The following is a 17,798-nucleotide window of genomic DNA, read 5'->3' as shown; positions in this document are numbered from 1 at the left end:
CTCATTTTGTCACTCACATAATTCAGAATAAACTTAGAACAGACAGAAAACAATGTATTTTTCACCATTTTTAGGGGAGTAAAATGCTATATAAACAAAGCAAATTATTTATGAACAAATCCCTCTGTTAAAACCTTCAGAATATAGACAGGAATAAAAACGTAAAGTTTGGTGTGTGTAACTGCTACTGAAGTGGAGATTTATGGCTCAGTGTAGGAGAAAAACTCATTTTGAGAAAACAGCCTTTAAAAATATGGATTGTAATTGAAATCTATTGACAAATAGATAAAAGAAACGCTTAACTGTGTCTTTTAGATGTTTTCTTTCCACTAGTCTGAGAAAAACACTTTATGAAAAACCAAAAAGCCCAAAATCTCAAACTTGACAGGTGCATGAAGGTGTTTTTGCTTGCAGTGTCTCCCCTTAATCATAGGACCCTAAATAATAAAGTGTTTATACAGCTCTTATTAAAATGCTTTCTTAAAGTACAGAGTACTAGTAAAATGTGGAATTGTACAGTTTTTAAAGCAGGTTAGCACGACACCTTTTTAGTACTGGTATATCATGCAACACTAGGCAACTGAAAATGGTCTGTAAACCCCAGGTCAGATGACACTGAAGAACAGACAATGGGTGTATGCCCCATAGGGATTAGATTGAACCATTTAAGTGTGAAGCTTCTTGTTGTTTGAGTGACCGCATGGCCTCGCAAACTGTTTGAGCAGCCATACCTGCAGATGGCTGGCTGTGTGATTATAGCGTGCCTAAGTACATACTGTCCCCCTGGCCCCATTGTGCCCCTGTTCATAAGAGATAATATGAGGTGACAGACCATTGCCCCCCACCAGCCCCTCCAGCCTATTCCAGCTATACAGAGGGACCAGGACAAGCTACAGAAGCCTGAACAAGCCATATGGCAAAGCTGAAGCCAACGACACTAGTGAGGGCCATGTTAATTCCACCCTCCTTCAGTATTAGCACCATCTGGCTGCTTCAGAACACGTCACATCGCAGGACTGACCAATTACAGGAGAGACTGGCGACGTAACAGATGAGATTGGAAAGCACTTGAGTTGTTTGTTATTGCTTGCCTAGGAAAAGCACCTGATTCATCCATTCGGTATGTGCAAATTTCCAACAGACTGAATGATTATGAGAGCATACGCCAGCTGTGGTAACTATCCGAAGTACTGAAGATCACATTAAATTCAAGACTCAGAATTAAGACTCAACTTTGATGAAAAAAATAAGTAGTTTTCATTAGTGGGGAAAGCTTGTTGTAAATTGGAAATAATAAATATGATTTATAATATAAAATTATACGAACTTAGCGGAAGTTATAACACTGGGACATAAAAAAATTGCTAAATAAGCATTCAACTAATATATGGTTTGTTAGGATAGGACAATATTTGGCCAAGATACAACTATTTGAAAATCTGAAATCTAAAGATGCAAAAAAAAAAAAAAAAAAAAAAAAAATTGCCTTTAAAGTTGTTCAAATGAACGTCTTAGCAATGCATATTACTAATCAAAAATTAACGTGACATATTTAGACACATACAATGCATTTTTGGCTATTGCTACAAATAGACCCAAACTCCTTATGACTGGTTTTGTGGTCCAAAAATAAATAAATAAACTTGCTCCACATTAGGGGTGAATTGCAGAGCTAAATCATTCATTTCAAAATAAAATAAAATAAAATAAAATAAAATAATAAAATAAAATAAAATAAAAATAAAAATAAATAAAAATAAAAATAAATATGTATATATAACCCTGGAACACAAAACCAGTCTTAAATCGCTGGGGTATATTTGTAGCAATAGCCAAAAATACATTATATGGGTCAAAATTATTGATTTTTCTTTTATGCCAAAAAAAAAAAAAAAACTAGGAAGATCATGTTCCATGAAGATATTTTGTATATTTCCTACCGTAAATATATAAAAACTTAATTTTTGATTTGTAATATGCATTGCGAAGAACTCCATTTAAACAACTTTAAAGGTGATTTTCTCAATATTTTGATTTTTAGCACCCTCAGATTACAGATTTTCAAATAGTTGTATCTCAGCTAAATATGGAAAGCTTTTTTAATCAGCTTTCAGATGATGTATAAATCTCTATTTAAAAAAATCAACCCTTATGACTGGTTTTGTCATCTAGAGTCACATTTGTTAAGCTAAGTGACACAGTTTACCCACAAACCCAGGTATATAAAAATCGTTTCACCTGTAATACAGACAGGGGCGTCGCTGGGAATTCTGGGCCCCATGCACTGACTCAGCTAAAGGGCCCCCCTAAAAACTAAAAATTACATTCTAACTAAAAATGTTCGTGTAACCCCTCTCACTCGGGTCCTACTCGCACCCACTCTGAGCGGGTCTCGAACCCGGGTCTCCGGCATGGGAGGCAGACGCATTAACAAGGAGACTAAAGGCTGCAATCCCTAACATTAATCACTAGTGCGTCTGTTGACATCAGGGAGTTAGGTTTACTTGCACTGTTCGCGATCGCAATAACACGCACTGGGGGGAGGGGGACCGCGAACAAATACATTTTTTTGACACCAGGAAACAGCAAATAGAATAATTTAAAGTTAATAATTTTTACTATCAAATATTTTTGTTAGCACCACAATTTTATTGGGGGCTTCTCTGGGCCCCCTCTCAGTCATGGGCCCCGAGAATCGTCATCGTTTACCCCCCCTTTACAGCGCCCAGCATACAGAACAAAACTGATACACACAAAACTTTTAGCATAAAAGCTTTTCATATATGCATTTCTTTCAAACTACTAACACTTCTTACTTTTCTTACTTAAATCACTTTCCTCTACATATATTTGCACAGGAAGTTATTTTTCCATACTTGCTAACCATCTATTAATCACAGCAGCCTCACATTGAATCTGGATAAAAGAATCTGTTAAACGCCACAAAAAATCTATATAAAAGTCACCACCAACAGGTCTAAATGAGGAATAAATGCACAAATGAATGAATTAATTGAATGGAAACCAGAAATGACAGGCTAAGACCTTCAAACAAACAAAGAGCTTTGATCAACCATTAAATCAATGAATACTCAGCAACAATAGGAAACATCAGGCAAAAAGGGAAGAAATGGGTTTTATCAAATTGGCATTTATTCCTCGAAGCTGTTCAGTCAGTGTGGTTCATTTTTGTTTTTTTGCTCACCTGGCCTCAATGTGGTCGAACAGATGCTGCCAGCGGTCGTTGACATCTTGCAGGGCCCCGTGGATCTCCGCCTCCTTAGCCTTGTCGCTGGCCAATAGGAGCTGCTCGCCCAGCTGCTTGAGGTGGCTCTTGTTCTCGCTGAAGAGGTTAATCTCCTCCATGCAGTCCTGAGGAGAGATGTGGACAATGAGCTTTAGTCATTAACACATTCATCCCAAACAAAACCGACTAACTGCACTTTGTCTCCGGATGGGTCTGACAGCTGTCAAAACTACGTTCCCCATCTCAGCATGGACCCTCTTTATAAAAAGAGGAACAATCATTCACACTGACCCCTCAGCAGCTCAAATCCTTTTCGCTTTCTCCTCTGCTTTTAAGAGTTCACCTGTTTTGTTTAGCCAACCTGGCTCGCCATGTACAATGGTTTTTAAAGACGTTTCTTATGCTCATCAAGGCTGCATTTATTTGATCATAAATACAGAAAAAATTTAATATTGTGAATTATTATTTCATTTTAAAATAATTGTTTTCTTTGTGTGAATATATTTTAAAATGTAATTTATTCCTGTGATGCAAAGCTACATTTTCAGCATCATTACTCCAGTCTTCAGTGTCACATGATCCTTCAGAAATCATTCTAATATGCTGATTTATTATTTATGTTGAAAACATAACTGGTGATACTTTTTCTGGATTCTTTGATCAATGAAATGTTAAAAAGGACAGCATTTATTTAAAATAAAAGTGTTTTCTAACAATATACACTCTACTGTTCAAAAGTTTGGGGTGAGTACATTTTTATTATTTCTTGAAAACAAAAAAAATAAATTAATACTTTTATTCACCAAGGATGTGTTACATTTTAGAAAAGATTTATATTTTAAATAAATAAATGTAACATAAACCTATTTAAATCCTTATAAAAAAGTAAAAATACAAATATAAAAATAAATCACAGGTTTCCCAACATTGACAATTCTAATAATAAATCAGCATATTAGAATGATTTCTGAAGAATCATGTGGCACTTAAGACTGGAATTACAGCTGATGAAAATTCAACTTTGCATTACAGGAATAAATTGTATTTTAAAGTATATTAAAGTAAAACTCGTGATTTTACATTGTAATAACATTTGGCAATATTACTGTTTTTTTTCTGTATTTTTGATCAAATAAACACAGCCTTGATGAGCATGAGAGGCTTTTTTAAAAAACATTACAAGTCTTACTGATCCCAAACTTTTGTATATATGCACACGAAAACTTTTATTTTAGCTTGTGGAAAACCATTGTGGTTTTTATTCAGTTTAACCTGATAAAAATAAAGAATAAAAATGACACAAAAAAAAAAAAAAAAACTAGCTGAAATGAAAACATAAATTATAAAAAAAATAAATGCATTTAAAATAGCAGAAAAACGATACCATCAGTAACCTTACTATAAAGAGACAATGAGCAGCTTTCTGATGTGTAATCATTAGTAACATGGCCTGAAACCCTCCAAAACCTCAATTGTAAACTATGTGCTAATGACTGCAGAGTACTTGAGGTTGAACTATTTGATGGTGAGAGAGAGAAACTGCATACAAGGCTATTGTTGTGTATGAACAAAGAAGTAAACAAATGAACACACAGTTAAGCTGTATAGCACTCTGCCCTCAATTTTACAGTACATGCGGTAAACTACATTAGAGCTAATCTTTGGTGTTTAGTTTTTTTCTTTAGTAATAATGTACATTTGTAGCATATTTAAGCAAAAATGAACAAATGCTATGTGTGTGGATAGAATGGAGCCTCTGTGAAAAGTAAAATCTGTGGGGCCTCCCTTGGGAACGCTTAAGCGTGCTGTTCATTTGAGACTGCTTTAATCCTTCGTAGATACTCATAATAGCATATACCATGTAATACCATATTACCGACCTACTTAAGCGCCTTACAAATGTACAAGAGAAACCTGCCATGACAAAGGCACATGGAAACAGAACCATGTGATGCCTTTGTATGAAATTTACCTCTAAGTAGAATGTTAGCTGGTTATGTAACCACAAATCAGGTAGTCAAGCAATATGAATTAATTCATAAAGAATACATGATCAATTTCAAGGGATAGTTTGTTAAAAAATAAAATAAATATATAAATAAATGTTTATTTTTATATTATATTATATTTAATTACTATATGTGACCCTGGACCACAAAACCAGTCATAAGGTTAAATTTGACAAAACTGAGATTTATACATCATATGAAAGCTCAATAAATAAGCTTTCTATTGATGTATGGTTTGTTAGGATAGGACAATATTTGGCCGAGATACATCTATTTGAAATCAGAGATCTGAGAATGCAAAAAAATCAAAAAGACTGAGAAAATCACCTTTAAAGTTGTCCAAATTAGGTTCTTAATGCATATTACAAATCAAAAATTACATTTTGATATGTTTACAGTAGGAATTTTACAAAAAATCTTCATGGAACATGATCTTTACTTAATTTCTTAATGATTTTTGGCATAAAAGAAAAATCAAAAATTTTGACCCATGCAATGTATTTTTGGCTATTGCTACAAATATACCCCAGCGACTTAAGACTGGTTTTGTGGTCCAGGGTCACAAAAAAAAAAAAAAAAATTAAAAAAAAAAAATTATATATATATATATATATATATTTCAAAAAGTTATTTATTTCTGTGATTTCAAAGCTGAATTTTTAGCATTATTACTCCAGTCACATGATCCTTCTGAAATCATTCTAATATTCTGATTTGCTGCTCAAAAAACATTTATTACTGTTGAAAAGATAAGTAGATTTTGTTCAGGTTTCTTTGATGAATAGAAAGTTCAGAAGAACAGCATTTATTTGAAATAGAAATTTGTGTAACATTATAAATGTCTTCATCATCACTTTTTGAACTTTAAAGCATATTTGCTAAATAAAAGTATTAATTTCTTTCCCAGGAAAAAAGCTCTTTTTTTTTCTCCCAAAGCTTTTAAATTGCTTTTTTAATATAATGTTACAAATGTTCTAAACTGTTTTAAATATTGATGATAATAATAAATGTTTCTTAAAGAAGCAAATCATCATATTAAAATGATTTCTGAGGTATAATGTGTAACTGATGACTGAAGTAATCGCTCCTGAAAAATCAGCTTTGTCATTACAGGAATAATTAAAATTTTAAAATACAATCAAATAGAAAACAGTTATTTTAAATAGTAATACAATTTAAAGATTTACAAATTTGACAGTTTTTGCTGTACTTTGGATCAAATGAATGCAGCCTTTCACATTAAAAATCGTACTTTTCAAAAACGTTGACTGGTAATGTATTTTAAATAACTTATTAAAATAATTACATTTTAAATAAATGCTGTTCTTATGTACTTTCTACTCATCTAACAATTCTAAATAAAAAGTAATACCATTTTCACAAACATAATAATTTGTCATTTGACATACTATGATATGAATACAAATGATTTCTGAGGAATAATGTGAAACTGAAGACTGAAGTAATGGCTGCTGAAAATTCAGCGTTGCCTTCAAAGGAATAAATTACATTTGAAAATGCATTACAATAGAAAGCACTTATTTTAAAAAATACTGTTTTTACAGTATTTTTTTTCAAATAAATGTCTTGGTGAGCATAAATCATAAAAAATAAAAAATAAAAAAATAAACATCCATAGTCTAAAAACTTTTAACAAGCAGATGTTCACGTCACTTGGGCTAAGAACAAAATAATGACAAAAATTATAATAATGAATTTTCATTTTTTGCAGAATTATCCACTTAGAGGACTCAAAAATCATACCTTTTTCAGTTTATCCACCATTTCCTCAATACTAAGGTTTTCGCCCCTGTGTGCCACTTTTTTCTCCATCTGCGTCAGCCAATCACAGAGCTCCTTGTTTTTATCATTAAAGATGATCCAGGCGTTCAGGCGATCAGCTATTTCCTGTTTGCGAAGTGACACCTACACAAAAGAGGAAGAATAAAAGTTTAAAACGCTTCAGTATGACATTCTTACAGTAAGTTCAGAAAAGTTTAAAAGTCCCAGATTCCAAAAAATATCTTTGTCTAGCACTTCAGAGTAGGCCATATGCTCTCAAAGTACATAAGAACTTGTACTCTTTGTGAATTTTGTAATGTGCTCTTGAACTGACAGGCCGGTTCACTACCCTAATGCACATTGAAAACAACTCAGTACAAAGGTGTCAGGTTACAACTATATGACTTTATTCTTTAAAAGCCGGCCATCTGAAAGGCTTTTAACGAAACTCTCATTTCACGCTGTGAGATTGATTACCAGACTGTTAAGCAAAGACTACAGCTAAAGCCCACTCGCTTTTACTACTTTCAGTCAGTGAGGGGCTTGTCTATTAGTATGTACTAACACCAAGGCGCACTAGGGGACACGGGCAGCTCTTTGTAGTTCCCTTTTGCTTGTCTCATTGCTAGATTGCTGGGGCTTACATGCAGCCTCTTAAAAAGAACGAAGGAATTTTCCATGCTACATTTGTCAGTGAAGGATATACGTTTTCCTAGATCCATTAGATCCATTAACGTCACAGTTTTCCTTCTAAACAAGAATATTAATCATGGAGGTTAAAAGAAAGCACAAGGACACAGAGGTTAGTTGATCACATTAATTACGCATTTCCATAAGCCCGAGCCAAACCAAAACATATGCCAAGTAGGGGTGTGCGATGTGACGATTTTTAATCGTGGACGATTAAAATGTCTCCACGATCTGCTTTTGAATAAATATCGTAGCATCATGGTACAGCGTGCCTCCGTCTCAATATACTGCACTTATTCATATTTTTAATCACAAAAGTACATTATTTTCATGTGCTTCAAAGCCTTCTGTAGATATTAAATGCGTGCAGCTCTTAAAGCATGCACGCATTTAATGCTGCCGATTGTCATTAAAGGGACAGTCCACACAAAAATTGTCACTCACATGTTGCCCCAAATCTCTATAATTTTTTCTTGGGCTGAACATAAAATAATATATTGAAGTAACCTGTATATATGGAAGTAACCTGTTTTGGTGGTAATGCATCACAAGTAACACAAGTTAAGTAATAATAATACTTTTTTTCTAAGAAACTAGTAAAGTAACCCATTACTTTTTATTTGACAAAATAAAAATGTATTAATTAAAAGCTCTCGTGTCCCCATGTTGAGAGAAATTGTGAGTAAGATGTTACTTTTAGTTCTAGAATAAATGTGAACATGCATTAATTCATCTCACTCACTAAAAACAGATACAGTATTACTAAAAATTAATAAAAACTGTGAAAATCTACGCAAACCTGTAATAATTAAATATGTTAAATAATGCAAATATCCTTTATGTATTTATTCCCATTGTATTAACCGATGTCTTTGCAACTGACCTTCGATGATCCAATTCATCCATACTAATAAGAAAAAATTACTCAAGAAAATAAAACATTTGTTTTCCTTTTTTTTGTTGCTAAAGAGCTGACTATTTTTCTTCCGTAATCTACTGTACAGACATGAATTTACTTTTCTCTAAGCCTTCGGCTTTTGGTGTAAAAAGGCTTTTACATTTGCCAAAAATAGAACTTTTTATATTAAAACAAACAAGCAATCCCTGCCCAGATTTAAAAAGCAACGTAATTAGTTACTTTTTTAGGGAGTAACTCAATATTGTAATGCATAACTTTTAAAAGTAACTTTCCCCAACTCTGGAAGTAACTGGGGACCAGCAACTGTTTGGATACCCATATTATTTAAAATAAGTTATGTTCAACATGTTTCATGCTTTAAAAAAAAAAAAAAAAAAAAAAAAAAAAAACTTCAGAGTGAGTAAATGACAGAATTGTAATTTTTGGGTGACAGCACGCTAATAAAACAAAACACACTGCTCTTGACTGAAGAACTTTAATACAGTCAATGTATAATTTATGTATATAGAACATATGGTGTTTTATTTTTATATTTGTTAATTCAAATTATTGAATGCTACTGATAAACACACCATCTGGACCTGAAAATTAAAGCACTGTTTGTTTTATTTGTATATTATGTGTATTTGTAACATGTAGCCTATCTTTGATCTTATTTTTTAATAACAAAGATAAAATAATGACAGATTTTTTTTTATTTTTTATCTTTGCACACTCTGGTCTAAATATCTACCATTCTTTTTGTTCTATATTTTGTTGTAAGGTTTTGATTTTAAAATACGGAAATAGTTTGGCTGTACAGCTCAGACACCTTGTAAAATAGTAAAACCAACAGGACAAAGAATCATGGTAAATTTCTGAAAAACAACAAAAAAAAAATCGTGATGTGAAATTTTTGCTATATCGCAACCCCCTAATGCAAAGACAAATAGACCTCCTCCTAGAAAAACAAGGCCTAGCTTTGCCATCTGTCATTCAGTTCAGGGAATGTTTCCACCTGCAACCTGTTGGCCACAGACACTGACGCACAACGTAGACTGACCTCATTGGCTCGGTCCTGGCATCCAGCCAGAGTTTCAAATAAAGACACGACTGAAAACTCACAACAGCAAGTCCACGAACTGAAAAAACAGCTCATTAAACAAGGCACCCTGCGTTATGTGGTGATAAGTCCAAGGGCTGGATGTAGGCCATGCAATGATCTGTCCTAAATGTGGCCTTTCTGTTTTTAATTGCTCAGGCCATTTACAGTTACAAGAGCAACTCCATTCAAATGTCAGCGGGCCATTCAGCTACTTTACTTAATGATGGCAGGCTGGACACCTGCGCTACTCAGATAATCTTAGAAAAACGTCCTCAGTCAGCCTTTGCTTTGCCTGGGAAGCAACTTGAAAAATGAGCTGCATAAGTAATGCATATTGACGTGTAAGATAATAGACATTATTTTAATTAATAAAGAGCTAAATTAATGCAATTATAGCCAGTAGTATCTAGTTACATGTAACAGAGTTACATAATTTAATGTAATCTGTTACAGTTACTAAGAAAAACATGTAATTAAATTAGTTATACATGAAAACGTTAACGGTTACATCTATTTTCTCAAAAATACAGATTTGATTTATTTATTTTTTTAATTGGTGCACTGACTGCTCTAAAATATGAGAAATACCAATATTTTATGATTTTAACATACGGAATAGGACACATGCTTATTTGATAACTCTTATTTCCAGAATGATCTTAAAATAAAAAGAGTTGCTAAAGTCCGATTTAAAACAATAATAATTATTATATATCTATATTATTGTAATCTTAATTCAAGTGATGAATGATTTTGAAAGTCTGACAGTATTTAGTGTTGAGTACTACTGTAAAGTTAACCCTGCATACTGGTAATATTTAAAAATTAATCACAGTTTAGAAAAGTAATCAGAGTAAATCAAACGTAATCAGTTTCATCACTTTAATAAAGTACACTACTTCCGACATTTTAAATAGGGTAACTTGTAATCTGTAACCTATTACATTTCCAAAGTAACCTTCCCCAGTTGTAATTACATTCTTCTGCAGAACAAAATCCTAAAACAAATTAACTAAACATTGCTAATAATAATAATAATAAATGTGATTTGAGAAATGATGCTGAAAATTTTGCTTTGTTTACAGGAATAAATTACATTTGAAAATATATTCAAATAGAAAACTTATTTTAAATGGTAAAAAGATTTGACATTTTTACAGTTTTTGCTGAAGCAGAAAGAAAAAAAAAACAGTTCTTATTAAAAAAACAACAACTTTAAATTATGATTTGTCATCTGACATACTATGATATGAATACAACTGATTTCTAAAGGATAATGTGAAACTGAAGCCTGAAGTATTTACCAAACCCAAAAAACAAAATAAGTCATTTTTTAAGCACTGTCCTGACCAATAATGTTTTAATATTATGAAAGCAAATGAGGACTAGAGCTGTCAAGCTCCAAGTGGTTCACGTGTCTCTAATGCTACATTTCAAGTCTTCTTAAGTCATACGACAGCTTAGAGCTTCCTCAGCTAAGTTATTCATTTAAGCCATTATACAATAAAAAAGACCAAATCTTTTCAGAGTAATCATTGATTCAGTTCATAAAACTGGTATGATTCGGATTTGGACCGGACTGATCAAGTTTTTTTAAGTTCAGCTGTTCATTCAAAAAATGAAGATAATTCCTGATGTAGTGCACAAAGCATATGAACAACTTTTATAAGGGGGTTTTAAGGGGATTTTTGAATTCATTTTAAATCTTGAATGGACATTCATTCACAATTCTTTGCAATGCACAGAAAAAAAAATGTGTCTTGCATGATTTAAAATTTCTCTTTACGTGTTCCACTGACTTAAAAACATTATAGCAGCATCTGGGTAAGTAAACAAAAATGCTTAACTGGTTTGAACGGTCACTTTAAGACAAGTGAAACCTGCTATTTTTCATGTCAGAAACATGTGTCAGGACATCTTTTTAAAATTCTGACTATAAATCTACATTTCACATGCATTCTCATTTTCCCTCTCTTTTTCTGTGCCATGCGGCACTGTGAAGTTTCCCCCCACTTCCAGCGGTGAATCATTGTGTGCCTTTCAATGCTGCCTGGACAACAGCCTCTCTTTCCCTCCTACTCTCTCTCCTCTCAAACACTCACTCACCTTCAAGCACAGTTCTTCCCATTGGCTGTGAAGTTCTTCCACCTGTCCCTGGAGCAGCATGGTGTCTGTGGGCAGCACATACTGGGACACGTCTGCCTTCATGGTGCTCAGCTCTTTCAGTCCTCCAGCCCAAATCTGCAGCGAGTCCTCGTCCTCCTGCATAACACGGCAAACAGCACCAAGTTAAACTCCGCTCCTCTGGCGCACGCTGACCCTAGTCCTCTCTCTCTTTCTCTCTGTGTCCCTGTCATTAGCGCTCGGGATTAAGGCCCGCTGGATGGGACGGGGGAGGGGAGGAGGCGGAGAGGGGGAGGTGGGAGGGTGAACGGGGGAGGAGGGCAGAGCACCCATAACAGCATGGAAAGGGGTGATGGGGTAAAGGCCAAACATGTTAAAGACACTATTATTTCCTTTGTTTGTCAGTTTCACCCACCTTCATTGAAGGATTGTTCCTCATCAGGGCTTAATCAACAAGAAATAAAATCATTCTCGGCTGATGGGTTATTAACACATTTCTAAAGTGCTAAAGAGACATGATTATATCAACAGGTGTTTTTTGTTCTTTACCAAAGACATTGGTAATAGTTTGAGTGTATTAGAATACAGAAGAAATCAGCTGGAAGATAAAAGCACTTTAAAAAGTGTGGGATCAGTAACATTTTTTTATTATTTTAAATACGTTTCTAATCAAGGCTGCCTTTATTTGATCAAAAATACAGGAAATGATGTAATATTGTGAAATATTATCACGATGTAAAATAACGTTCTTCTATTTTAATACATACATTAAAAATCTAAATTATTTTTGTGATCAAAGCTGAATTTTTCAGCAATACTTTAATCTTGAGTGTCACATGATCTTTCAGAAATCATTCTGATATGCTCATTTATTATCAGTGCTGGAAACAGTTGTTTTTATTTATTTATTTTAAATTAACTCAGCAGATGCTTTTAATGCTTGTAAGCGACTTACAAATGAGGACAATGGAAGCAATCAAAATCAGTTAAATTAGCTTAATGCAGTATACGCAGCAAGGTTTTTTTTAATTATACAGTAAATAAAAAGAAAACGGATAGAACAGAAAAAGAATAGATCAAGCGAGTGTTTTCTTTTGTTAATTGTATAGTAGTTTTAATAATAACAATTTTAAAATTGTGTTGATTAATACCTTTTTGGAACCTGTGAATCTTTTTTTCACGATTCTTTGATGAATAAAAAGTTCAAAAGAACAGCATTTATTTAAAATAGAATATTTTCTAACAATCTACAGTACTGTTCAACAGTTGGAGGTCAGATAATTTTGTTGTTCTTTCTATTTTTGAATGAAATTACTTTTATTCAGCAAGGATGTGTTAAATTGATTAAAAGTGATATCAAAGACTTTTATTGTTAGAAAATAATTATATTTTGAATAAATGCTGTTCTTTCTTCATCAAAGAGTTACAAAAAATATTTGGCAGCACAACTGGTGCCAACATAGATGATTCTAATAATACATCAGCATATTAGAATATTTATGAAGGATCATGTGACACTGAAAAATGAAGTTATGGCTGATGAAAATTCAGCTTTGCATTACAGGAAAAAAAATGTAATGTATAATAAAATAGAAAGCATTTTTTAATATTGTAATAGCATTTTGCAGTATTATTGTTTTTTTCTGTATTTTTGATCAAATGAATGCAGTCTCTGAGCATAAGAGACTTCTACTGTTACTGACAATATTTTTAAATAATTGATTAAAGTAATTGGGTAAATTTAAGTATTTGACATTAAAGACAATATATAGTTTTTATAATAATGAGGGGATTATAAAAATAGACCTCACAAATGAAAAAATGCCCCCGGAAATCAATTCCAGGGGTAAATATTGCCCCTTCATGAAAAATAAATAAGAATAGTTAATTTATTTATTTTTTTTATTAAATTTTAATTGTAATATAATATTACACTTTTTACTGTATTGTTGATTAAATGAATGCAACTTTGTTAAGAATTTTTCAAAAACATTTTTACTGATCCTACACTTTTGAAAAAAGTGGAACCAATGCCATCTGCACAATACCATCACAAAATAGCCTATATTTCATTGGTTAATACATTTAAATCATACAGTTTTCTTTATTTTAAGCCAACTGTTCATTTTAGTTATGCCAACTCAAACCTCTGTCTTCAAAAAAATCCTTTATTTTTATATTCTTTATTCCTTTTTTTTTATTTTTTTATTCATTGATAAATATTTTTCCTCCATGTATTTTTCACAAAATGTTGGTTTATTTTCAGGCAAAAAAAAAAAAAAAAAAAAATTGCAATACAGAACACAGCCAAAAACTTGAATCTGGGATTCTAACTGATTGTTTGGTTGTTCACCATCATCCCTCAGAAAAATACATTACCTTGATAAGTTGCTTGTGTGTCTTTAGATCTTCAAGCTTCTCTGGCAATGGACTCTTCAGTCTCGCTTTTATCTCTTCCAGTTTGAGAGCACTATCAGCCAGGCCAGTTTCACAAAGCTTCCAGTTCTGCAAAGAAACAGCAGAATCTCTTAATTACAGCAGAAGCTCGTGAAAAACAATACCAGATTCTTCCAGGTTTAATAAAGTACAGCTTTGATCTTTACCAATAGCATGAGTAGCATAATGTCAATTCATTAATTTTGACCTTGATCCTGCAACATTCCTTTAACCATCTATTAATTCTGGTTAAGAGAGTCAGTGTTGTGCTTGTATTTTGGGTACTATCACTGTGTTATCTCAGATCATTGAAGAGGGATTTCCCTTTCTCATTGGGATACACCATCCCCCACCTATTGTGAGCAAATGCACACATAAACACACTTCCAAACGACACCACTCTCTAAACCCCCTTCAAAACAATGATGTCATCATTATAAACAGAAGAGCCAATCAGAGCTGGTTTTGAGTGGGCGTGACACTGATGTTATAACAATATCGAACAGTTCAGGGGGATCAGCCTTAAGTTAAAAGTGACGCAGAGCTATTGAATACTGTAAACTAATTTACATTTGGCAAACACATTGTCTTGCAAAAGTATTCATGCTCCAATTTTTTCACAGTTGCTGTCTTGTTAAACTGCTTTAAATTACTTCTTTTTTGACATCAATCTAAACTCCATACACCATAATGGCATAGCAAAACAACAACAGGTTTTTAACATCTTTGCAAATTTATTAAAAATAAAAAACTGAAATGATTCCATTGCATAAGTATTCATAACCATATCTTGGACAGTTGAAATTGATCTTAGGACCATTTATATTGCTTGTAGAGGTTACTACACTTCTAGTTTAATTGAATGGGTATGATTTGGAAAGGCACACACGTCTTAAAAAAAGGTCTAACAGCTGAAAAAAACTGCCTGTAGAGCTAAGAAACAGGATTGTACCAAGCCACAGATCTGGGGAAGAGTTGAAAAAAATCAGCTGCATTAAAGGTTTACAGAAGCATCTGGTCTCAGTTACTCTTATTGGAAGAAGTTTGAAATCAGGACTCTTCCTAGAGCTGGCCTCCTGGCCAAACTGAGCAATTGATGGAAAAGGGCTTTGGTTAGAGTGATGACCAAGAGCATGGTGGTCACTCTAGTTGAGAATCATGATTATATTTGGAGATAGGATAGAGATTGAAATCACAGTCGAGAGCATTCAGAACTTCAGTCGGGGTGACCCTAAGCAACCAGCAAGAGTGGCTTTTAGACAACTCTGTGAATATCAGCCAGATCCTGGGCTTGAACCCAATCAAACATTTCTGGAGAAACCAAGAGTGCCAGCCTGACAGAGTTAGAGAGGCGAAGAGGTGAATGGCAGATAACTGCCAAATTCTGATGTGCAAATCTTGTTGCATCATACCCAAAAACATGAGACTATAAAGGTGCTTTAGCTAAGAATTAAGTTAAGGGTATGAATACTTATGCAATTGACTTATTTTAGTTGTTTTATTTTAATAGATTTACAAAGCTGTAACAATTTTGTTTTTGCTCCGTCATAATGATGTATGGAGTGTAGATTGATGTGGAAAAAAAGTCATTTAAAGCAGTTTAACAAAGCAGCAACATAAAACATGAAAAAAATGAAGGGGTATGAATACTTTTGAACAATGAACAATGAAAGATGATCCGTGTAGACACCAAACTGCACAGTGGCTTAAAAGCTGTGGTTTTGAAAGCTCTCGCTCTGTGTGATACAGCCCAGCTGCCTCATTTTTGGATTATGGCAGGATTACGGCTGATCTCCCATCCTCAGAATAAAGCACTTTATTAGTGAAACACTCAGTAGGGTATGTAGGTCAATGGCGGCTAAGAAAGACCCTCACGATAACCACTGACTTTGCTCAGTCCATGCAAACAAAAAAATCAATAAGACAAGGGTGTCAGCACTAATCACGATTGATCCAAATCCTTGTTATATTTCTACTATATATATTTTTAAAGAATTGTTATATGCTCACCAAGACTGCATTTACTTTATCAAAAATACTGAAAAAAGTAATTTTGCGAAATATTACTACAGTTTAAAATAATGGTGTTCTATATTAACATATTTTAAAATATAACTTATTCCTGTGATGCAAAGCTGAATTTTTATCAGCCATTACTTTAGTTCTCAGTGTCACATGATTCTTCAAAAATCTTTGTAATATGCTGATTAATTACTGATACTATCAGTGTTGGAAACAGTTGTGCCACTTAATTTTTTTTGGAACCTGTGATCCTTTTTTCAGGATTCTTAATGAATAAAAAGGTTAAAAAGAACAGCATTTATTAAAAATATAAATCCTTTCTAACAATCTAAAGTTTTTAATTCATTTAATTAATTAATAAAAAATTACTGTCCTCAAACTATTGAACAGTGGTGTATATTGTTAGAAAATCTTTCCATTTTAAATAAATGCTGTTCTTTTAACCTTTTACTGATTTAAAAATCCTTAACAAATAATAATCAGCACTGTTTCAACACTGATAATAAATCAGCATATTAGAATGATTTCTGAAGGATCATGTGACACTGAAGACTGGAGTAATGCTGCTTCAAATTCAGCTTTGTATCACAGGAATAAATAACATTTTAAAATATATTTACATATAAACAACTGAAATAATCTTCTTTCACAATATTATAGTTTCTGTATTTTTGATTAAATTAATGCAGCCTTGACCTATTTAACATATTTAAAAACATTAAATCATTAGTACCAATAGAATGTGAATTTCTCTTTCAGTGTGGACAGTGGCATTATTTGTCAATAGGAACTTTCACATAGTGACTAGCTAAGACACAGTCTGGGAAACATGAGAATTGGGTCACATACATGAGTTATGGTGCTTGCAAGAGCCTTTCTTTTCCTCACAAGGCCACAGCTTTGCTCCCACATCTCTTTGAGAACATTCAGTTCAGTCGGCATCAGTGTCTGCGTCTGCACATCTGTTAGTGTAACGATCTGCCCGCCTGCCTCCACAGTCTTCCTGTAGAGTTCTTCATGAAGCTGTAGTTGCTCCTCTGTCCACTGTGAGATGACATGAGAAAACATGTAAGATACTAATGATAGTGTTGGTTCAGACTTTGAAGTCCAACATTAGAATCTGAAAGAGTTTAAATGATCATTATATTCTCTTTACTGAATTATCTTACCTCAAAGTCTTTACTAGAGCATTGGAGCTGCTGTAAGCTGCATGGCCCCAGCCCTGCAGGTGGCAGAAGTTCTTCAATGTGTTTGAGTAACTTTGAAAGTCTCCTTGAGCCAACCTCATAGACTTGCCAGTGTCCCATCAGCCCTTCCAGACATATGCCATGCTGCTGGACCCTTTGCTGTGTCCTCTGCCATCGTGCCTTCAGCTGGTTGAGTCTCAGGATCAGATGACTCCTGCTCGCAATGGAATTTGTTTAACATTTTCAAGGTTTGTTACATTACTTCTTTTTTTTTTATTGGAAGAGAGACCATAGATGT

At 33.4% G+C, this 17,798-nt stretch overlaps 1 protein-coding gene across 1 annotated transcript in view; it reads right to left on the bottom strand.

Moving 5' to 3' along the window:
• Window positions 1–17,798, bottom strand: part of syne2a (spectrin repeat containing, nuclear envelope 2a) — a 136,430-nt gene that overhangs the window by 16,805 nt on the left and 101,827 nt on the right. Inside the window, exons 95-100 of the mRNA XM_073816637.1 lie at window positions 17,483–17,714; window positions 17,163–17,357; window positions 14,235–14,360; window positions 11,838–11,993; window positions 7,021–7,182; window positions 3,206–3,372 (exon numbers count right to left, since the gene is read on the bottom strand). Coding sequence (XP_073672738.1) covers window positions 3,206–3,372; window positions 7,021–7,182; window positions 11,838–11,993; window positions 14,235–14,360; window positions 17,163–17,357; window positions 17,483–17,714 — 1,038 coding nt within the window. The remainder of the gene's footprint in view (window positions 1–3,205; window positions 3,373–7,020; window positions 7,183–11,837; window positions 11,994–14,234; window positions 14,361–17,162; window positions 17,358–17,482; window positions 17,715–17,798) is intronic.

Source organism: Garra rufa, chromosome 13 (assembly GCF_049309525.1).
Source record: "Garra rufa chromosome 13, GarRuf1.0, whole genome shotgun sequence".
NCBI lineage: Eukaryota > Metazoa > Chordata > Actinopteri > Cypriniformes > Cyprinidae > Garra > Garra rufa.
This window is presented reverse-complemented; position numbering and strand designations above follow the sequence as displayed.